The sequence below is a fragment of the Pituophis catenifer genome, unplaced genomic scaffold (assembly GCF_029215685.1).
Source record: "Pituophis catenifer annectens isolate HBS135680 unplaced genomic scaffold, rPitCat1.0.hap2 SCAF_4, whole genome shotgun sequence".
Classification (NCBI taxonomy): Eukaryota; Metazoa; Chordata; class Lepidosauria; order Squamata; family Colubridae; genus Pituophis; species Pituophis catenifer.
The window spans coordinates 119999653-120023926 of record NW_027256884.1 but is presented as its reverse complement, the minus strand read 5'-3'; the positions used below and the strand labels follow the sequence as shown (position 1 = coordinate 120023926).

The 24274-nt window shown below is 44.5% G+C and overlaps 1 protein-coding gene across 1 annotated transcript in view; it reads left to right on the top strand.

Annotated features, from left to right (window-relative positions):
• Positions 1–24274, top strand: part of FAT3 (FAT atypical cadherin 3) — a 466547-nt gene that overhangs the window by 345879 nt on the left and 96394 nt on the right. Inside the window, exons 10-13 of the mRNA XM_070943674.1 lie at positions 11404–11600; positions 12174–12327; positions 15241–15474; positions 23167–23556. Of these exons, the coding sequence (XP_070799775.1) occupies positions 11404–11600; positions 12174–12327; positions 15241–15474; positions 23167–23556 (975 nt within the window). The remainder of the gene's footprint in view (positions 1–11403; positions 11601–12173; positions 12328–15240; positions 15475–23166; positions 23557–24274) is intronic.

Sequence of the window (24274 nt, the reverse complement as noted above, 5' to 3'; positions counted from 1 at the left end):
GCCATGCACATGCGGGGAGGCCATGCACGGATTGCATTTTGGGTGATCGGGCGCGTGCGTGCACATTCGCACACGCACAGGGACTTGGTCCGGAACAGGTTAGCCTAGATCTTCTTTTCATCAAACTAGACATGCCTAATTCCAGCGACCATTCTTTATATGTTTTAATTTGGGGTCATATCTAATTTAAACAGCTTGTTAGGACTGCTAGCAGATTCCAAGTCCAACTCCTTTCATTGCTGCTAATTCAGATTTACACTGACGGTTGTTAAAGCGGGTTAGAGGAGGATCTCCGAACAATGCACGTTCAAGATACTGCCTTCCCCAAGGGAATGGATTCGCTCAGGTCTATTTTTGTTTCCCCCCCCCCCGCAAGGAGAACCTTTACTCAGTGTGTAAAAGTGAGATATTTTCAGACTTCCAAAGTTCCCTTGCTGCTGTTCTTTCTGTCATTTGAACATAGGGAACAATTGATTTTTAAGCCTAGATGTAAGGACAGTCACAGAACGGCAAGCAAAAGAGAGAGAGACAGAGAGAGAAACAAAGAATGTCACGCTTAACAAATTTGCTATCTGGTGTGGCTGCACAGTTCCTTCTCACAAAAAAACAGGCCCGTCGTCTTGGGCTCCTCCCAGAGGTGTACTTCTTCCTCCGCTGATGTGACCCCAGCACAAGCAAATTGCACGGAATTAAGAACGTCTTGGGAAAGAAGCGCATTATCCAAAGAGCTCACAGTAGGGCTCTGCCGAACGGATCTGCATGTACAAGCGTAGACAAGCAGGGGACTTAACCTTTTTTCTTGCCATTTAAAATCTGGCGCTCAGCTTGATACGGGATTCACCTCATTGCCTTGCTGCTTTTCAACCCACTCAGACCGAACTATGGAGGGAAAAAAAAAAGGCTTTATTTTCTGGTAGCAGGGAAAGGAGAACTTTCTTTGGAGCGTTATAAAGCCTTTTTGCCCAGAAAATACCATACTTTTTGGAGTATAAAATGCACTCCCCCCCCCCGCTAAAAAAGGGTGGAAATCTTGGTGCGTCTTATACACCAAATACAGCCATTTTTGGCCTCCCGAAACCCCGCCCCGTACGTCCCATTTTCGCCAAAAAGAGGCCCGTTTTTCGCAAAAACAGGGCACACAGAGGGTTTGGGAGGTCTGCGCAGTGTTTCTTTGGGTTGGGGAGGGCAAAAATGTGATGCGTGAGGGGGTTGGGAGGCCCAAAACGGGCCTGTTTTTCCCAAAAATGTCATTTTTGCCCTCCCCAGCCCCCAGGAGCACTCTGCAGGCCTCCCAAACCCTCTGCAGGCCCCATTTTTGCAAAAACCAGCCCCATTTTTGGCCTCTCAAACCTGTTTTCCGCAAAAACTGGACATGCAGAGATTTTGGGAGGCCTACAGAGTGCTCCTGGGGGCCGGGGAGGGCAAAAACTTTTTTTTTCTTATTTACCTCTGCGAAATCTTGGTGCGTCTTATAGTCCGAGAAATACGGTAATTCTCTCTCACCACTTACCCTACCTCTTTCTACAGGAGTACATGTGTGTGTGGGGGGGGGGTGTTCTTTCTCCTGCTCCCAACTACAATGGAGAAAACTTGCAAAAAATATCTGGGCAAGCATGTTTGGGCCAAAGGATGTGTGTGATCTTAAGTTGCCTGCGAGAGTTGTTTTCAGAGAGTGGCTGTGATCCGAGAAATAATATCTAGACCCGGAATGTGAAAGGTTGGATATAAATTCATGTATTGAAAGCATTTTAATGAAATACGATAGTGTGACAGTAGCCAGTCAGATGGAGAATTAACAGAATTGGAAGGGGCCTTGGAGGTCTTCTTCACAATCAAACCAAGGTGACCAAAAATACAGCTTCATTTAAACATCTCTTTTCCCATGAAGTTACATAGCATTTAGCAGTAGCTGGAGTTGGAGTTGAGTCGAGAGTTCTGTTTATCTCCTTTTTATATAAGTCTGGGTTCACAACAGCAAATCATGTTATCAGTTTGAAATGGAAGAGCTTCTCATGGTCGACCTAAGTCTTCTCTGATATGAGTCTGGCAAACAAGTCTCTTGAGTAAATTATTTGGAGACCATGGAGCAAGTATTTATACATTGTCAAGCCTTTGTATATACATAGCCGTCTGTTGCTGATGTTCATCGTTGGTCTGCAGTCAACATTAATACTAAAATATCAAATGTCACCAAGCTGCATTTGTTTTAGAAAAAGCTGACCAGGGTGAAAGCTAAAATGTGTTTAGCCTGAACATGGGCCCACTGCTTTCGTTTTGGCTATTGAGATAGAAATCCTAGAAAATTATTACATGGGCATACCGCTACATGCAAGCGGGTTGCGATGGCTAAGATGCTGAGCTTGTCGATCAAAAGGTCAGCAGTTCAGCGGTTCGAATCCCTAGTGCCGCGTAATGGGGTGAGCTCCCGTTACTTGTCCCAGCTTCTGCCAACTTAGCAGTTCGAAAGCACATAAAAAAATGCAAGTAGAAAAATAGAAAACACCTTTGATGGGAAGGTAACAGCGTTCCATGTGCCATTGGCATTTAGTCATGCTGGCCACATGACCACGGAGACGTCTTCGGACAGCGCTGGCTCTTCGGCTTTGAAACGGAGATGAGCACCGGCCCCTAGAGTCGGGAACAACTAGCGCGTATGTGCAAGGGGAACCTTTACCTTTACTGCTACATTGACTTCCAAGATCAGAAACCGTACATTATTTAAAACCTTTTGCAGTTTGAGGATTTCTAAAGTATGATTTTAATTTTTTTCCTACTGGCCGAGCGTTGGGATCATAAGCCTGCCCCACAATGAGCACATTGTGTAAGCTACAACATTCCGCTGGGATCAATTTGTATGTTTGGTTTTTCGTTGCCAAAGCCATTCTGTCATTTTTGTGGCTCAAAAAGGCTGTTCTGTAAATACAATCATGCATGAACCATTTACTTAACGAACTCGTGAGTTGAGTAAGTAGACCACTGAATTAAAAGGAGGGGAGCGGGAAGGATAATTAATGAGAATGGTGCGTAATGCACTCCGAACACTTATTAGATTTACCTCTAAGGAAAGGTGTTGGCCCTGTACAAAATGTGGAAAATCTATCTCAAGCAAGAGATGTAAAATCGTACAACTGCTTACTGTGCTCTTGGGAGAGCTTATATTTGGAAAGGGTGGGATGTTTTCGCTCTCTTCAGCGTTTTATTAGAAGTTTCCCATTCTCTTCTGCCTCCGTAGAAAAAAGAATTATTCCCTCTTTTCACAGGTGTTCCTAAAATCTGTGGAATCCTTAATGCTAATGAATCAGTAAATCAGCATGTTCCCATCCCTGGGATTAATAACGGGTCAGATTCTGGCAAGAAGGAAGTGCCTTCTCTGTTACATGTTCATAGCCTCCGTTCACCAGGAGATCTTTGACCAGCTACAAACTTAATACTATTGTAAATTCTGTTTATGATCCATCCATTCTCCAAAGAATTCCTATAATAATGTAAGCTTCCTGGTTCTCTCCACCTCTCCCCTTTCTGATTCTTTGAACAACTTTCTCATTTTGCTCAGAAAACTTAACCTGGTATTTGAATCAATAGGGGGTGACAACAGGGGTGAAATCCAGCAGGTTCTGACAGGTTCTGGAGAACTGGTAGTGGAAATTTTGAGTAGTTCAGAGAACCAGTAGCAGAAATTTTGAGTAGTTCAGAGAACCAGTAGTGGAAATTTTGAATAGTTCGGAGAACCAGTAGCGGAAATTTTGAGTAGTTTAGAGAACTAGTAGTGGAAATTTTGAGTAGTTCAGAGAACCAGTAGTGGAATTTTTGAGTAGTTCAGAGAACCAGTAGTGGAAATTTTGAGTAGTTCAGAGAACCGGTAGCGGAAATTTTGAGTAGTTCAGAGAACCGGTAGCAGAAATTTTGAGTAGTTCAGAGAACCGGCAAATACTACCTCTGGCTGGTCCCAGAGTGAGGTGGGAATGGAGATTTTGCAATATCCTTCCCCCAGGAGTGGGGAGGGAATGGAGATTTTGCAGTATCCTTCCCCTGCCACGCCCACAAAGCCATGCGCACAGAACCGGTAGTAAAAAAAAAATGAATTTCACCACTGAGTGACATGATAACAGTGTTCCAATATCTCAGGGGCTGCCACAAAGAAATGGGTGTCAGCCTATTTTTCCAAAGCACCTGAGGGCAGGACAAGAAGCAATGGGTGGAAACTAACCAAGGAGAGAAGCAACCTAGAACTGAGGAGAAATTTCCTGACAGAACAAGCAATAGATGGAATGGCTTGTCTTCAGACGTTGTGGGCTCCAACAGTGGAGGCTTTCAAAAAGAGACTGGACAATCATTTGTCTGAAATGGTATGAGGTATCCTTGGTGCTCTCTGAGTTTGCTTGTTTTCTTGCAGACGTTTTATTACCCAAACTAGGTAACATCATCAGTGCTAGCACTGAATAGCACCAATGATGTTATCTAGTTTGGGTAATAGCAATAGCATTTAGCATTGAAACACATTAGCAATAGCACTTAGACTTATATATCGCTTTACAGTGCTTTACAGCCTTCTCTAAGCAGTTTACAGAGTCAGACTATTGCCCCCAACGATCTGGGTCCTCATTTTACCCACCTCGGAAGGATGGAAGGCTGAGTCAAACTTGAGCCTGGTGAGATTTGAACTGCCAAACTGCAGGCAGCGGGCAGGCAGCAGAATCATCCTACAGTACTGCACTCTAACCACTGCGCCACCGTGGCCCATGAAACGTCTGCAAGAAAACAAGCAAGCTCAGAGAGCAGCAAGGACCCCTCATGTCCTTGCTGCTCTCCTATAAGAGCCTTGGTGGTGCAGCAGACTAAAGTGCTGTTAAGTAACACCAGCTGCCTGCAATTACTGCGAGTTCAAATCTCACCAGGCTCAAGGTTGACTCAGCCTTCCATCCTTCCGAGGTAGGTAAAATGAGGACCCGGATTGTGGGGGCAATAAGCTGACTTTGTATAAAAAAAAGAACACCGCTTTGGGGGGGGGGGGCGAAAGCCCTACTAAGCAGGTATATAGAAAAGTATGAAGGCTTTTGCTTAACGCATTGTAAGCCGCCCTGAGTCTCCGGAGAAGGGCGGCATATAAATTGAACCAAGAGAGAGAGAGAGAGAGAGAGAGAGAGAGAGGAAGGAAAGAAAGAAAGAAAGGAAAGAAAGAAAGAAAGAAAGAAAGAAAGAAAGAAAGAAAGAAAGAAAGAAAGAAAGAAAGAAAGAAAGAATAAATGTCTGTCAACCCTGAGCTACAAATATTCTCCTCTATGGGATAAGGTAGTGTTGGCAAACCTTTTTGGCACCAAGTGCCGAAACAGGAGCGCACAGACGCGTGGGGGGGGGGAAGCACCAGAAACCAGAAGAGCACCTTCCGGTTTCCGGCGTGCACATGCGCGCTGGTCACCTGGTCTTCCTGTTTCTGGCCCGCATACGCTCGCGAAGACCAGTGTGTGCCGGAACCCAGAAAGCAACGGGCGATGGCTGGCGTCCCCGGAGAGATGGCTCTGGGTGCCACTTCCGGCACGTTTGCCATAGGTTCGCCATCACAGGTATAAAGTCTCCTGCTTGAGCAGGGGATTGGATTAGAAAAACTCCAAGGCCTCTTCCAACTCTGTTATTTGTTAACCCAATTTCTGGGTGTGACCAACACTCTGAACCAGGGGTGAAATGCTCCCGGTTCGGACTGGATCGCCCGATCCGGTAGCGATGGCGGCGGGTGGTTCAGAGAACCGGTAGCAAAAATCCCTGCGTCCCCCACCATGCCCAGCTGAGCCACACAATCATCAGAGGCTTTTTTATTTTACTTTTAAAAGCATTTTTTTACAACCTCTTCCGACAAAGAAATGCTTTTAAAAGTAAAAAAAAAAAGCCTCTGATGATTTCGCGGCTCAGCTGGGATCGTCAGAGGCTTTTCAAAGCATTTTTTTCTGCAACCTCTTTGGGCAAAGAGGTGGTTAAAAAAAATGCTTTGAAAAATCTTTGACGATCCCAGCTGAGCCGCGCGATCATCAGAAAGGCTTTTCAAAGCATTTTTTTCTGCAATCTCTTCAGCCGAAGAGGTTGTAGAAAAAATACTCTGAAAAGTTAAAAAAAAAAATGTTGGCCACGCCCACCCAGTCACATTACCCCCCCCCCACCAAGCCATGCCCACAGAACTGGTAGTAACAAATTTTACATTTCACCCCTGCTCTGAACCATAAACTAACCAATGGGTAGTGTGCTAAGCCACAAAGAAACAAAGCAAAGTTAAAAAAAAAATAACCCTGTTATGTATGTACAAATGCAAGTGTTTTATTTATTATTTATTTATTAGATGTTTATCCCATCTTTATTACTTTATATGTACCGGTTACTCAAGTTAACAAACATGCATACTATTCCTTCCTCCTGCTAGTTTATTTTTGGGTCCGTCACACACTTGGAAAATATGGAACTGCTTAAATCTATCTGAACATAGATTTAAATCTGGGTCTTCCCACTTTACACTTATTTAAGGATATTTGTGGTTATTGTATATGACATAGGATCCCTTCATTTTCAATGTTGTTATTGCCGTAGCAGTTCCTTGCACCTAGGTGTGAATCCTATGCCAATTCAGTGCTTCCCATCATGAAAACCTTCCATGCAGTAAAACAAAAAAATCCTCAAAATGTGTGATACACAGATCATCACCAGAGATAGCAATGAGTGTCATAATGGCAAGGGGGAAAGACTAGCATTTTGTTAATCTATTAACTGTAGGAACTCACAGAAAGTTTTATAGCAGATTTTCAAAACTGCAGCGTTTTGACCTTTTAAACTTTCTGTGTGTGGTTTATTCCTGTGTTTTGAAGAGTTTATTTTTCTTGGGGATTTGCACATTCCTTTTATGTAGTTGAACATGCCTAACTTTTGTAAGATGCACTGATTTGGGGTGGAGGGGGTTATCCAGACTTGAAGTAAACAAAGATTTGAGACAGTATAATGCCGATTGTTTAAGCTTTAAAGCCTTTGAAAAAATCAGATTTTTTTTAAAGTAGTCCTTGTATATTGTAATGTAAGCAGAATGTAAAATTCGCCAGTAGATTTTTTTTTTTTTTTTTTTGTAATATAAAATATGTTTTTTTTAATTTATTTATATGCCACCCTTCTCCGGAGACTCAGGGCGGCTTACAAGGCGTTAAGCAATAGCCTTCATACTTTTGTATATTTTATTCAAAGTCAGCTTATTGCCCCCACAAACCGGGTCCTCATTTTACCTACCTTAGAAAGGATGGAAGGCTGAGTCAACCTTGAGCCTGGTGAGAATTGAACTCGCAGTAATTGCAGGCAGCCGGAAGCTAAATACTACCTTTAACAGTAGCATTAGTCTGCTGCGCCACTCAGGCTCCTTTTAATGTTAATATTTGCAGTCCGGATTCTTCTATTTTAAAAAATGCACAGAAAAATTGATTAATTAGAACGCTTTTAAGACACCGGTGCTGCTTATTATGTTAGCAGAAAAGTTAATTAATCACCAGAGAACTGGATTTGCAAGCAAGCATATATAGGGGAAATAAAAGACCCGAGTCACAGATTGCCATGCACACCCACAACACATAACATAACACAATCGCACACACTTCTTTTAACCTTAAAAAATTTAAGCCACATTGCCCAAACAGGTGATTACTTGGAACAAAATTTCCCAAACCATTATATTCCAGAAGTGTTGAGCCAGTAACTCTCGTAACTGACTAAATAGCGTTGACAATCTTGAATTCTGCTTATGATTTATTTACATTATGGCATTCAAAAGCTAAATTTGAGGCCATCGTTGTGGTCAAAGGTCCAAGTAGAAGGTCGAACAAGCTCTCTTTGAGATGCCTATAGTAAACTCGGGGGATGCGGTGGCTCAGTTGCTAAGACGCTGAGCTTGTTGATCAGAAAGGTCGGCAGTTTGGCGGTTCAAATCCCTAGCGCCGCATAACGGAGTGAGCTCCCGTCACTTGTCCCAGCTTCTGCCAACCTAGCAGTTTGAAAGCATGTAAAAAATGCAAGTAGAAAAATAGGGACCACTTTTGGCGGGAAGGTAATAGTGTTTCGTGCGCTTTTGGTTTTTAGTCATGCCGGCCACATGACAAACAGAATTGTCATCAGACAGCGCTGGCTCTTTGGCTTTGAAACGGAGATGAGCACCGCCCCCTAGAGTCGGGAACAACTAGCACATATGTGCGAGGGGAACCTTTACCTATAGTAAAGTCAAACCGAAACATCTCCACTGAATCTGAGTATAGTATGCTGCAGACAGGGAAATTTAACTGTGGGGTCCTTGGTGTTCTCTTGAGTTTGGTGGTTTTCTTACAGGCGTTTCATTACCAAACTAAGTAACACCATCAGTGCTAGAAAGGAGTGGGGTTTGCCCTTATTTTTATATACTTCTGGCTTGTCCTGTCTGTTGGTAGGAGTGTTCTTGGTGGTTCCTTAATTAGGTTGTTGTTTACTGTTAACTTGTTCGTCTGCATTGGTTGTTCCTTGATTGCGGTATTGTTCACTTGATTGTTGGTCTGGTATCTTGGCGTTAATCTCTGCTCATAGAGAAAGGTCACTTTTAACATCGTCCCAAAAGTGTTTTTTCCAAAAGGCAACTGGACTTTCTTGGGCTTGTTTTTTTTCCCTTTGAAGACATTTCACTTCTCATCCAAGAAGCTTCTTCAGTTCAGAGAAGAACTTCACTTCTGCAAAAGCGAAATATTTTCAAACGGGGGGAAAAAAAAAACCCAAGAAACCAAATGAGGCAACTTGCTGCAGGACAATTTAACAATTCAATTGTTTAAAATAAATAAATAAATAATTTAATTTTTTGACATTTAATTTTTCACATTTCATTCTGTCCCTCCTTTTGTATCCCTTTTTTAATGATTCTATTCCACCATTTTTTTATATATATTAGTGTAACTCTTGTCCCACAACAAATGATCCCACAATTAGTTGGGCACGGCAAGTAGTTCCACAAATGGCCTTGTTGTGGGCAGCAGAGTTGGACAGTGAGGAGGTTGGGGAGGAACATGAGCCAGTCCTGGGGGCTGGGTAAAGTTCGGACGAGGGTTCTGCATCAGAGGCAGAGAGGGAGCTAAACAGCAGTGAGGCAGAGGAACAGCTGGAGCCTGTTCCCAGTGTGCACATGCACAGAGCTGCCAGAAGACAAGAACAACTCAGAAAGCAGGGTCAACTTGGGAGTAAAGCCACACCTTGGAGGTAATTGACCCTCCCCCCCCATAAGAAACAAAAGAGGAGCAAACGGAGAGTGGGCTTTTGCAGGAAATAATTGTTCGTTCTGTGACTCTGTGCCAAGTTTTGCCTTGTACTGCATTTGGAAATTAGTTACCTGGCAGCCTTCCAAGCGAGACAAGGTCTGTGTTGATAAATATTCCTTTGAAAAACTGTTTGGACAGGCCTTGCTGATTGTGAATGAAAGGAATTCACAGTCGTGTAAATAAAAGAGGTTTTGCCAGGACCAAGACTCTGCTTCCTGCTTTTTAAGGGAGCCTAGGTCAGAACAGATCCCAAGTGGCAAGTTGACCATGAGGAATTGTCATAGAAAATCCAGTTACCTTTTGGAAAAAGCACCTTTTGGACAAACATGACCTGAACGATTGAGAATCTCCATAAACTTTTAACATCAAGGCATAAATAAATACTGGGAATATTAAGGAACATGGATCAAAATCATTACTCCCGGCTTTTTATTCCTTGTATACACCAATATTTGAAACGGCTCTATTTCCCTCGTAGAAGATGGTGAAAACAAGTGTTCTGACTTGATTTTGTACCGTGCAATTTAATGATGTGGAAAAAGTAATATCCCTGGGTTCAGAGTCACACTTCTAGGGTAATAGCCAGCTGATTAGCTTCATCTTTTCTCTTCCTCGACTGGCTTTTTCCTCTTGTATAAATTTACTTTAATTGCCAGCCTTATCTTGAAACGGCTCTTTAAACGACCTCTTGTTAGGTCTACTTAAAGATCATGTGTCTTTGTGCGTTTGGCAGGCTCTGGAAATCAGCACTCAACTCACACACAAATACACACCCCCAAACAAGCATTGTAAGTAATACAGAAACAACACCAGCAGTATAGGGAGGCGGGGAGGGAAGGAAGGAAGAAGAGACCTCCATTAACACATTCTGCTGCATTCCCTTGATTGCATAATCAACAGCTAATGAAATTGTCCTAATAACCGGAATGAGGGGGTTGAAGCACATCCCCTCGAGACTGAAGTGGAAAGAGAATTTGTACCACGTGAAGCCTATTGATTGTTCACCGTTTGAATCTGATTACCCTTCAGAGGAGTAAAACAAGGATCCCATCTCCCAACTTGGCTCAGGGGGTTGTCGTTTGCGTACCGTGTTTCCCCCAAAATATGACCTACTCCGAAAGTAAGTCCTAGCTTGATTTTTACATGTGCACCTAATATAAGCCCTACCCCCCCAATAAGTCCTAATTAAAACCCTGCCCATTCCAGGGTGCACGGGTAAAAATTAAGTTAGGGTGGGGATGGGTGGGTGGAGCTGCCCTACTACTTACCTTCGGACAGTTGCAGCCAGGCCTCGCACAGCCCGACAACACCAGATCCGGAGCTCTGTTAACTCTTTGGCTTAAGCCAGGGGTCCTCAATCTTTTTAAACAGGGGGCAAATTCATGGTCCCTCAGACTTTGGGGGGGCGGCTGGGGGGTGCTAGGTGGGCATGTGACTGTGTGGGCATGGGCAATTCAGCAGTCCAAACAATACACACAAATTAAACTTTAATTTGTTATGCTCCTGGGGGCGGAAAGCAGATTAGTGAAGGGATGTGGCTGCCTTGGGGTGTGTACAAGAGACTTCTGTTTCTCTCTCTCCCTCTCCCTCTCTCTCTCTGTCCCTCCCTCCCTCCCTCTCCCTCTCTCTCTCTCCCTCCCTCCTTCTCTTTCCCTCCCTCCCTTTCTCTCCCTTTCTCCCTCTCTCTCTCCCTCCCTCCCTCTCTCTCTCCCTCTCTCCCTCTCTCTGCCAGGGAGGCAAAAACGGGGCCCATTTTTGGCCTCTATACATCCTGTTTTTGGCCTTCCTGGCCTCCAGTACCACTCTGTTGGCCAAAAATGGGACGCTGGCAGAATGGTACTGGAGCCCGGGGAGGCCAAAAACGAGCCCATTTTTGGCCTCCAGGTGTCCCGTTTTGGGCCTCCAAAAGGCGGGTGGGGGCCGGCGGGTAGGTGGGGCGATGTGGGCAGGGCAGCTTCGTCGTCCTGTGCGCGCCGGATTAATGACCTCGGTCAGCCGTATCCGGCCCATGGGCCATAGTTTGAGGACCCCTGACTTAAGCAGAGGCCATTGTGAGAAACCTTTCGGACTTCTGAATATCCTGCCTGAAGCAACTTTTTTTGTATTTTTGCCACAGGAGGAAACCCCAAAGGGAAGTTTGCTCTTGGCCTGGTTCAGAACGAATGGAAAGTGTACGTCAAGAGGCCTCTGGATCGAGAAGAGCAGGATGTCTACCTGCTGAACATTACAGCCACGGATGGACTGTTCGTAACCCAGAGTGCGGTGGAAGTGACCGTCACCGATGTTAATGACAACAGCCCCGTCTGTGATCAGGTTAGTTGGCAGCTTTTTCAACAGATGGAAATTAAGATTAGATCAGATAAACAGATAGATAAAACTGGAGATATTTTATTTTATTTTTTTTTGGAACATATTATGCATCACATGTCCAATGACAACTATCTGGAGATGGGTCAGTACCAGAGGTGGGATTCACTTACTTTCCCTACCAGTTTGCAAATGTGAGCACATGTGCCACCTCTGCACATGCATAGTAGTCACACATTATGTCTGGGTGGGTGGGCGGAGCCTCCCGCATTCGCTGCTACCGGTTCACGCGATCCGTACCGAACCGGCTGAATCCCATCACTGGTCAGTACGATCTAAAAATGGATAATGAATGGAGCGCAGGCACTGAGCAGCACTTCCAAACCAACTGCTGTATACATGGCATAGCAATAGCACTTAGACTTATATACCACTTCATGATGCTTTACAGCCCCTCTCTAAGCGGTTTACAACATGGTAAATTGAGACCGTTGGCATTTTTTAATTGACCATCATTTGTCAGTCTTAAATTGGAATAACTGTTTTTTTTTCTTTTCTTTTTTCTTTTTTGGCCTTAAGGTTACATATATGGCAATATTTCCTGAGGACATCCCTCCCAACAAAATCATCCTTAAAATGGGTGCACAAGATGTAGACATTGGATCCAACGGTGAAATTCGCTATTCTTTATATGGCTCAGGAAACGGCAAGTTTCTTTTGGATCCTGAAAATGGTAAGACGATGATGAATTTTTACACGGATGATTTCTCTGCTTGATTACTGCTGAAATTACAGCTACTTAGGAAGCTTGCCGATTTCTCTCCCTCAGCCTCTAGGTACCTCCTTCACATTACTGCCAAAATATGCTGGCTGCTTCCAACATTTTGCTTATTTAGAAGTTGCCTAGTAGTTCTAAAAATAGATCTTATAGAGGAGACCACATTTGTCCAACAGAACAGAACAGAGTAGAGTAGAGTAGAATAAACTAGAATAGAACATAGAATTAGAGTTGGAAGGGAACTTAGAAGTCATCCAGTCTAACTCCCTGCTCAAGCAGGAGATCCTATACCAGTGTTGGCGAACCTTTTCAGCATTGAGTGCCGAAATGGGAGTGCATGTGCGCGTGCTGGAAATTGGAAGGCCAGCCGCCTGGTCCACATACGCGCGCCGGGAAAATAATCTTCTGGTTTCCTGTGCACACATGCCGTGCCGGCCACCTGGTCTTCCAGGTTCTGGCACGTATGAAGCCCAGCTGGCCAGCACGTACTTGAAACTGGAAGAGCAGCCACACAATGTGCATGCCAGAAACCATAAGATCATCTTTCCGGCATGCGCATGCACTCCAGGCAGCTGCTCTTCCAGTTTCCGGCCCTCCTGCGTGTGTGAAGACCAGCTGGCCAGCACGCCGGAACCTGGAACGGCAACGGGCAATGGCTCACGTGCCCAGAGAGATGGCTCTGCGTACCACTTCCATAGGTTCACCATCACGGCCCTATACCATTTCAGACAAATGGTTGTCCCGTCTCTTCTTGGAAGCCTCCAGTGATGGAGCACCCATAACATCTGAAGACAAGCCGTTCCACTGATGGATTGTTTGCACTATTAGGAAATTTCTCCTTAGTTCTAGGTTGCTTCTCTCCTTGATGAGTTTCTATCCATTGCTTCTTGCCCTGCCTTCAGGTGCTTCGGAGAATAGGTTGGCTCCCCTCAAGCTATTTAGAAATTGAATGGAATGGAGGAATCAGAACACTTCACTTCATTTGGCCTAATGTGATTAGACACGCACAAAGAATTTGTCTCTGGTGCAGAAGCTCTCAAGATGCTTCTTAAGATGAACCTTCCCTTTCCGATATGCAGCTCCTTCAACTGTTTTAAGGATCGTAACCCAGAAATGAGCCAGTGGCAATTGTTACTCACCTATTTGCTGGTGTGATTGGCCGCATGCATGACTAACCGTTATCTACGATTATTTTCCTGCTTGAGTGAAGCCCATTTGTTACTTCCAGTCTTAGAACTCTATATGCCTATCCATTAGAGCCGTGCATTAAAAATGCATTTTTTTTCTCTGTGAGGTCTCTTTCAGTTTAATGGAAGAAATATAGCTTTCAACGTTGCCTTGAAAGGAAGAGAGAATTTTTCTAGCAGGAGGGTAGTGCCTGGGCACTTATTTAATGATGAAGTGGCCAAGTTGTTTGCTTGAGTGTCTAATCTTCCACTATACAATCATCTCTTCAGCAGCTTACCACTATTCCGCCTCCTGATACTTCAGTTCCTCTCTTGCAGTACACTTGCCTCCATGCCAAATTGTTTATCAATGCTATGCAATTCTTTTCTTTTTTTTTTTTAACAGTTTGGGAGGAGATACAAGGAGGGGTTGCAGTGAAAAGGGAAACATTCTGGTAATTTATCAGCAGCAACTTGTTAGGTCGATGATAGAAATGTGCAGATTAGGTCAGGTTGGTCCATGTAACTTGGCATTTAGAGATCCAGGGAGTGTTGTAAGGGAGACATCATTTTGGTGAAGAACATCAAACGTCAATGAACATTTACCTTGTTGTATTAAAAAACCTTGTTGTTGTTAGTTGCGAAGTCGTGTCCGACCCATCGGGACCCCATGGACAATGTTCCTCCAGGCCTTCCTGCCCTCTACCATCCCCCGGAGTCCATTTAAACTCAAGCCTACTGCTTCAGTGACTCCATCCAGCCACCTCGTTCTCTGTCGTCCCCTTCTTCTTTTGCCCTCAATCGTTCCCAGCATTAGGCTCTTCTCGAGGGAGTCCTTCCTTCTCATTAGGTGGCCAAAGTATTTGAGTTTCCTCTTCAGGATCTGGCCTTCTAAAGAGCAGTCAGGGTTGATCTCCTCTAGGACTGACCAGTTTGATCACCTTGCAGTCCAAGGGACTCACCGGAGTCATCTCCAGCACCATAGTTCAGCTGATCTTTGAGCCTTCCAGGCCCACCGGAAGTTGGGAAACGTGCCGTTTCCATCCTCCGAAGAGCCTCCAGGGGGTGGGGAAGGCTGTTTTCGCCCTCCCAGGCTCCAAGAAAGCCTCTGGAGCTTGGGGAGAGCGAAAAATGGGTCTTCTGGTCCCACTGGAAGTCGGGAAATGGGCCATTTCTGGCCTCCGGGGGGGGGAGGCTGTTTTTGCCCTCCCCAGGCTCCAAGAAACCCTCTGGAGCCTGGGAAAGGCAAAAAACCAGCCTACCGGGCCCACCGGTAACCTTTTTGCCATCGCGTGCCAAAAATCGAGGGGAGCGCAGGGGGGGGGTCGCGCACGTATGCATGGGGGATTAGGGCACGGGGAGGTCATTGAATTATGGGTGTGGGCACACGCGCACAGGACTCACCCACCCCCCGCGCGACCCCCGCTTTTGGCACACGACAGCAAAAAGGTTAGCTATCACTGGAATAGAGTAACTTTATTGTCACTTTGAATGTAGGCTAATTGTCATACATTGAAAATGAAATTTCATTGCATACAGCTCTTAAAGGGTCACCACCTCCAATTTTATGCTACATATTATAACATTTACAAATTACTTTGTAAAAACAAAACCGTAGCGTTAGTAATAAAATAATGATATTGTCATGACAGTCCACTTATTTTTCCCTGTTTTATCTTTTTTTCCCCTGAATTTGTTCTAGGGGAGCTCAAAACCTTAGCTCCGTTAGACCGTGAAAAGACCCCCGTCTACAATCTGATCGCCCAGGCAACTGATGGGGGAGGGAAATTCTGTCAATCAAAACTCCATCTAATATTGGAAGATGTCAATGATAATCCTCCACTGTTTTCTTCTGACCACTACACCGCCTGTGTCTATGAGAACACCGCCACCAAAGCCTTGTTGACAAGAGTTCAAGCCAATGACCCTGATGTAGGTGAGTATAGGACACTAAAAGCAACACCGATTAGAAGCGCGTGAGTAGAACTTGGTAAGGGGTAGCCTTTATTTTCCCTGTAATTTATGCATTACCTTTTAACAGCAATGGTAAAATTCAGAAATAGCACAAGAAACTGACGTTCTCACATTTGGATTTGGTCCCCAAATCCAAAGCTCACGTTCGTTGGTTAAATAGTGCCTTAGCCCAGTTAGGTCTAGTGGTGAAGTCACCAGGCTAGAAACCAGGAGATTGTGAGTTCTAGTCCCATCTTAAACATGTGAAAGACAACTTGGTGATTTTGGGCCAATCACCAGGAGACTGAGTTCTAATCCTACCTCAGCTAGCCGAGTGACTTGGGGCCAGTCGTTATCTCTCAGCCTAATCCTTCTCACAAGTTTATTATTGTGAGGAAAATAGGAAGAAGGAATGTTGTGTATGTTCACAACCTTGAATTATTTATAGTAATAATAATGGTGAAATATAAATCAATTCAATATTTTTTTAAAAAAATGAGATTAGGTTTGGTTTTGTGGTTAAAGCATTAGACTAGAAACTGGAAGAATGTGACTTGCAGTTCCACCTTAGGCACAAACCCAACTGAGTGATGGTGAGCCAGTCACTTTCTCTCAGCCCTAGGAAGCAGCCAATGGTAAATCACTTCTGAAAAACCTTGCCAAGTAAACTGCAAGGACTCATCCAGGCAGCCTCTAAGAATCAGACACAACTGAATAGAAAAGGGGAGGGGGACAAAATAGTAGAAAGTCCATGGCAGGGGTGAAATCCAGCAGGTTCTAACAGGTTCTGGAGAACTGGTAGCGGAAATTTTGAGTAGTTCGGAGAACCAGCAAATACCACCTCTGGCTGGCCCCAGAGTGGGGTGGGAATGGAGATTTTGCAATATCCTTCCCCCAGGAGGGGAGGGAATGGAGATTTTGCAGTATCCTTCCCCTGGAGTGGGGTGGGAATGGAGATTTTGCAATATCCTTCCCCTGCCACACTTACCAAGCCACGCCCACAGAACCGGTAGGGAAAAATTTTGGATTTCACCCCTGGTCCATGGGACTAAATTAGCTCATAGATAGATGGTACTCAAAAGTTACCAGGCAGAGAAGTGTTGCAAGAGATACATTTTTGCCAACTTTTTCTGAAATCCTTATATAGCAAAAGCACTTAGACTTGTATACTGCTTCATAGTGCTTTACAGCCTTCTCTAAGCGGTTTACAGAGTCAGCCTATTGCCCCCAACAATCTGGGTCCTCATTTTACCCACCTCGGAAGGGTGGAAGGCTGAGTCAGCGTTGAGCCTGGTGAGATTCGATCTGCCAAACTGCTGGCAGCCGGTGATCAGCAGAAGTAGCCTGCAACACTGTACTCTAACCACTGCGCCATCGCGGCTCTTATATGTGTAGGAAATGACCAGGCTGAGCCCGAGGGAGGGGTCAAATGCATCATAGGTCACGAGTCCATACGCGCCCACAAAAGATCTAAGTCCAGCCCATCTTGAATGACTGTCTTATCTCCCGCTCATTTCCCTTGACTGTTGGTTGGTCAGATTCTTGTTAGAGAGCTTAACCTTGCAATAAATCTTTATACTCATTTGCACTCCCCTGGCTCTTGAAAATATGACTGTGCAAAGTTGCAGTGCAGCATCAGGGGAAGTTTTTATTAGTGTGCCCTGGCTGTGATTTTGGGAGCCTCTCAGATAAAATATCAGTCAATTGCAGTTTGATCATCTCGTAAACTTTGTAAGGAAAATGCAGTTCACCTGTCTCTGGAGGATTTTTGCTAGCAAAAGACAAACTCTAGGCAGGGTTGAATTAATGCAGAAGTTCATCCCATTGCAAAGCCTAGTCCCGTGATGGCGAACCTATGGCACACGTGCCTGTTGTGCCCCGGCAGCGGCCTGCATGGATTGTGGCTGATCCTGACAAAGAGAGGCTGGTGTGGTGTGGTGCCAGCAGCCTGCACTGCCAGCGCTCGCGTCGGACAGCGAGGAGGCTGAAGAGGATGTGGTGCCAGAGGCAGAGACTCAGCCAGGGCCTTCAGAACCTCCAGAGGCTCCTTCAAGTGGAGAGAGCGAAGTGGAGGAGCCTCTCCTCAATGCTCGAGCACGCAGGGCTGCCAAAAGGCAGGAGTGGTTACTCAGGAGAAGGAGGTCTACTCAAGAGTAGGGCTTGAGGATAATTGGCCACTCCCTTAGCCTATTTAAGTCGCATGCAGCTAGTGCTTTCTTGCTGGAAACAACTCGTATTTTATTATCAGAGTATTTTGGTTTATCATATCTTGTTTTCTGGGCTGGTTGCCAACCTTTGCTGGTCTTGTTTATTCTTGCTACTTAATAAATTTGATAAGGACCGTTGGCGTGTGTCAATATCCTCGGAAATCCGGAGCTGGGGCAGAACAGTGGCACGCAGAGCCATCTCTGTGGGCACGCCAGCCGTCACCCCAGCCCAGCTCCACCGTGCATGTGTGCGTGCCTCCCACCAGCCAGCTGGTCTTTGGGTCTCTGCCGCGCATGCGTGGGGGATGGGACACATGCGGAGGACACACGTGTGCATGTGCGGGAGGGCAGGGCGCATGTGCGGGTAGGTGCAGGAGGTTTTTCAGGCTCAAAACGGGGTGCGGGGGGGGCTGCGTCCCCATGCTCCATTTTAGGTCTGGAAAGCCTTTTGCACCAACCTGGAAGATAAACCAGGGGAGGGTGAATGAGCCCCCCCCCCCCCGCACCCCATTTTGGGCCTGGAAAGCCTCCTGCACCAACCTGGAAGCCAAAACGGGTGCGGGGGCGCATGTTCGGGGTGTGTGTATGCTCGGGGATGCGCACGCATGGCGGGGGTGGGACGCATGCGCGGGGGGGCTCTGGCATTGCATTTTGGGGGTTTGGGCACTCACTTGTGCATTCGCACGCACACATATGTGCTTTGGGCACTCGGCACCAAAAAGGTTAACCATCACTGGCCTAGTCATTGCAGGTTGTCCAAGTTCATTGGCATTAGATTTGCCACAGGATTCACAAACTTTCCTAAATAAAAATAGGATTCAACTTTGGAATCTTATCTGTCTTTGGATGTTTGTTGAAAACAAAACGTGGGAATTCTACTGAACCTCTTAACTGTTCATACTAGGAAGCAAGTGCTGCTTAAAAATGTTTGAATTTGCATTTTGCATTTGAATTTTAGAATGCAGATCAAAATCAAAATTTGAATGCAAACAGAAGATGTAGGAACATTCTTTCCTTTTGTCGCTACTTCATGTTAGAAATAAGAGAGCAGAGCCATGAGAAAGAGAAACAAAGAGCCAGCAGATTTTATAGTTAATGATGAATAACGCAGATTTCCTTCTCTAACTTTTGACTTGTAGCTTAGCTATTAAGGTCAAATGCAAACACAGGATGCCGGTAATAAAACATGACAGTATTGATATGTGAATATTAAAAGAAAGATCTCTTGATTCAGCAGTCTGTTAATACAGCTATAAATCCTTCCGTACTGAAGACAGGCAACCCTCTCTCCATGCGTGGTCATCTTTTGAGAACATGCCATTTGCACAGTGATACCTGCTTTAAAAGGGACACAGTGGCTCAGCAGGTAAGACGCTGAGCTTGTCGATTGAAAGGTCGGCAGTTCAGTGGTTCGAATCCCTAGCGCCGTGTAACAGGGTGAGCTCCCGTTACTTGTCCCAGCTTCTGCCAACCTAGCAGTTCAAAAGCACGTTAAAAAATGCAAGTAGAAAAATAGGGACCACCTATTTGTTTTAATCTATCCAATATATTTCTTTAATTAGTTTCCATCCATTGTTTCTTGTCTTGCCTTCTGGTGCTTTGGAAAATAAGTTGACCTTCCTCTTCTTTGTTTGACAATAGGCTTTTGGGCTCAGTTTAGAGCACTGAGATTGATCAATTATAACCAAGTCTTAAGAGAATTAGGAATTACCACAATTAGCCATTAAGGCTAGTTGGGCATCTATCAGTAACTGAAGAATTCATGATTCCTGAAGCCATTTAGATACCAGCTAGATCTCTTCTAACTGGAATCTCCCTTGTCTGTGCACACATGTAGGGAGAGAATGCGGTTAGTCCTGGCCAGGGGTGGGCTTCAGATCCTTTAGCAACTGGTTTGCTGCCCCGTTGCTGGGTGGGCATGGGGTAGTCGGCCACCTGCACCACAGCTGGGGGGGGCATTTTTCGCCCCCCAGGCTCCGGAGGCTTTTCTTGACCTCCAGGAGGGCAAAAACTGCTTCCCCTGGGGTCTGGAGGCCGGAGAGAGGCCCTTTTCCGGACCTCCGGAACCTCTGGTAGGCCCGGTTTTTGCCCTCCCAGACCCTCCGTGCAGCCCCTGCACTTACCTGAAACGATGAACAGGCCGTGTGGAGACTCCTTGGAGGGGAAGGGCAGGAGGGGCATGGCCAGCCAGGGGTGGCATTTGGGGGGTTCGCCAAATCCCGCCAATCCTTGGCAAGAGGATCGCCCGAACCCTGCCGAATCCCCAGGAGCCCACCGCTGGTCCTGGCCTAACATGAATTTAAAGTTCATGACTCTATAAATAAAGGTAAAGGTTTCCATGAATGGGTTTAAGACAAGCTGATTTCATATGGATTCCTTATAGATCAATTTTGACTTCAGTATGGATTCTTAATTGTGGTTTGTTCCACTGCTCTAAATCAAGAAATGGAAATTTGCAATTAATGAAAAAAAAAATTTCCTGGTTTGTTAATTCATTTTCGTAAAAGGGTAAAGATAGCATCTTCTCTTTAGAGTAAAACTAGAAGAATAAAAATTTATAAATACTCATTTATAAATAGTAATTGTAGCTATTTGTTGTTCTGTTTTATGTAACTCACCAATAACTTACCTGACATTGGGGTCGGGGTAATTCGTGCAATAGGAGTAAATAATAGTAATGATGGATGACTTGAATCTGCAAAGACTTTAAAATACCAATGAATCAAGTAGGCATATAATAAAATCATAATTTAAATACTACTTACCTTTAATAACTGCAGAATGTTAGGAGATAAATCCTGTGTGTATCGACATGTAGATTCTAAATTATAATTGAAGTACCATTTCTGCCTAATGACTTTTTCAAGGTTTCATGTCATCACCTTTGGATAAATCAAAAATGGTTTTCTTAAAAAAAAACAAAAAAAAAAACTGTTCCTTGGAGAGTGTCATCTAATCTTTGGTAATATAATTTAAACAAGTGTTCATATATTGTTCTTATGATTGCATTTTATGAATATGCCTAGACAACAGGGCATCCTTCCCCAGGCCTTTCTAAGCAAGGAATTGTGCTCCTGACATATCGAGCGGAAAATAAATGTATGTTATATTCCGATCCATGTTAATTAGTTTTATACAATAACATTTCTGTCATTATAAAAAAAAAAAAAAAGAATTGCCCAGTTGGATGACTGAAGCTATTTGATCTTGACGGAGCTGGAAAAGTTGGTGAGGTTTATAGGAGGTTTAACCTTCTGAGTTTTCACTGCAAAATCTGTAAGGACCACTAAAGACAGAGGTCATTATTAGTGGTGGGTTGCTACCGGTTCTCCCCAGTTCTTGCGAACCGGTATTGGAAATTTTGAGTAGTTCAGAGAACTGGTAAATACCACCTCTGCCTGGCCCCGCCCCCAATCTATTCGCTGCCTCCCGAGTCCCAGCTGATCGGCTAGAAGGAAAAAATCAGGGCTCACTTGACAAAGAAAGGAAAAAATAACCAAGACACCTTAGCTTTAAATTGAGAAGCCAAGAAGCCTCCCAACTGATCGGCTAGAACCGATCCGCACCTTGTAAACCGCTCGGTGGTGGTAGATTGGCAATTGAGGCCAAGCTGCCTCAAAGCGGTTTCCAATGCTCTCGGTGGTGGCAGAGCAGCAAAAAAACTGTTTAAACTCTTGCTGCGGCGCTTCCAAGGGCCACCCTACAGCTGATCAGCGGGAAAAGGCCGTCTGGTGGTAGACCGGTGCGCTCCAAAAACAAATAGGTAGATCAGAATGCCCCTGTTTTAAAATTCTTTTAAATTGAAATTTTAATCTTTTTTTTAATTATTGGGATTTTTAATTTTCTCGGGCTAAATTATTTAATCTGGTTTTAATTATGTTTTCTAACTTTTGTATCTATGTATTTTATTTTGTGCCTGTTCACCTCCCTGAGTCCTTCGGGAGTAGGGCAGTATATAAATCTAATTAAAAAAAAAAAAAAAAAGTACAGCTCTACAAGCAGTTAAAAGCTTGGTGGACCAATACCTCTGCTAAATCCTAAAGAATTGTTTGTCACATGACCATCAAACCACACCCACAAAATAAGATATGCCCACAGAACCAGTAGTAAAAAAAATTTAGAACCCACCCCTGGTCTTCAAACTTGGCAGCTTTAAGACTTGTGAACTTCAACTCCCAAAATTCTGGTTGGAGAATTCTGGGTGTTGAAGTCCACAAATCTTAAAGCTGCCAAGTTTGAAGACCTCTAACTAAAAGTAAAGGTAAAGGTTCCCCTTGTACATATGTGCTAGTCATTCCCGACTGTAGGGGGCGGTGCTCATCTCCGTTTCAAAGCCGAAGAGCCAGCACTGTCCAAAGACGTCTCTGTGGTCATCTGGCCGTCATGACTAGATGCCAAAGGCGCACGGAACACTGTTACCTTCCCACCAAAGGTGGTTCCTATTTTTCTACTTGCATTTTTTACGTGCTTTCGAACTGCTAGGTTGGCAGAAGCTGGGACAAGTAACGGGAGCTCCCCTGTTACACGGCACCAGGGATTCGAACCGCTGAACTGCCGATCTTTCGATCGACAAGCTCAGCATCTTAGTCACTGAGCCACTGTGTCCCTGTAATGACCACTAGATGGCAGCAAATGTATAAACATCATGGTGATTCTCTTCGTTGCCATCTAATGGCTGTCTGTATTTTTGCATGTTTTATGTGATAGCAGCTCTTCTCGATTAGCATGTGAGCGAAAGGCTCCCAGGAAATTCCAAGGTAAAATGGAAAGTTAAAAAGTAACTCCCCGGAGAAAAGTGTTAGGGAATCATTTTTGTCCTGCTTCTAAAATATATGGGCAGCCATGAAATCATCAGAACCTTGAAGGAAGCTTTATCTTTCAAGTACTACTAAAGGAATGTCACCCAATTTTGAATTAATGAAGTATAACTAGAAGCAGGATGTGGAGTTTGTGTTCCTAAGTGATTGATGTCAGGCAGATAGTAGTTCTGGCTCGAAAACAAATGTCTTCCTACTTCTGTTGGCTTCAAAGGAGAGGGAAAGTTGACTTTAAAAGACTGTTGTGTTCTTTGTTTGTTCCCCTTTGCCACTGCTAAGTTGTACAGTTATGGCAACAACAACATGGAAATGTGCAGAACTTAGTTTTTGCATTTGTGTTCAATTAGGCTGAAAGCAAGATGGGGCTGATTTACCTGATTTCCAGCTCTGCGTTTAAATATTTTCAGGGAAGGCTTATTTTTTTTTTGGGGGGGGGAAAGGTTATTTTACCGCATGCGCTCAAAAGCCTGATTGGGCTTATTATCATGGGATGTCTTATTTTCGGGGAAACAGGGTACCTGTATCTCCCTGCTCTGCTGCTGCTAATGCTGAACTATGTGCGGTTAAAGTGTTGTGCCATGTTGGCATCTTGGTCTTTTCTGCCTCGGAGAATTAAAAAGAACTGCTGTTCTCTCCTCTTCTCTTCTTCAGGGGTGAACCGAAAGATTGTGTATTCCCTGGCCGATTCTTCAGAAGGTTTCTTCTCTGTGGACATGTCCTCAGGGATCATCATTTTGGAACATCCTCTGGACCGGGAACTTCAGTCTTCCTATAATGTCACCATTAAAGCTTCCGACCAGGGCATTGTGCAGACGCTGTCCTCGTTTGCCACCGTTACAATTACCGTCCTGGACATTAATGACAACCCCCCTGTCTTTGAGAGGAGAGATTACCTGGTCGAGGTGCCCGAGGACACCTCCCCAAATGCCGAGATACTTTTTGTCTTTGCAACCAGCAAAGACATTGGTACAAATGCAGAGATCACCTACCTCATCAGATCGGGCAACGAAAAAGGAAAATTCCAAATCGATTCTAAAACAGGTACGTTTACCAAAATAAGGAGAAGGCTTATCAAGCAGGTTTAAAAATAATCCTTTCATTTTATAGCTGGGTAAGGAATAACAGGGGTTGTTGAGGGTTTTTTTTTTTTTGCACCGTGCATATCACTGCTTATATTTAAGTTGGGTTCTGTTGTTACTAATTTATGCTTCAACCCAGGAGCAACGGAACAATGTTACAAAAATCCTGAAGAATCCTCATTGTCAATAAAGGAGAATATTTGTACCTTGGGGTTGAAATGAGGTGTCCTTGGTGCTCTCTGAGGTTGCTTGTTTTCCTGCAAACGCTTCATGACCCTAACTAGGTAACAGTTCTGTCCCCGTCTCACACACGCACACCAGCAGTCGACCAAGAGTTAAAATAAACCAGCAGACAAGAATTTCCTTTGATAATAGAATTGGCAGCAACCCAGTGGCTGCTTGCCAACAGTTTTTTACTTACAAAGGGAGATTTATCTCCTCCAACCGAAAACATAAAAGTCCACAAAAGCCAAAGAATAGTCAAGTCCGGTCCAAAAAATCAGTCCAAGCAGAGCATATAACAAAGTTCCAGAAATGCAGAATGACTTGCTAGCTTTCAGTTTTGTCCGTCACAAAGCCTGAATGGCCACCACACCCCCTTTTATCCCCTGTGGGGTGTGGTCCAGTGACTCAGCTTAATCTCTGGCACGCCTCCTTCTCTGCTGCGTGCACTTGTCTTT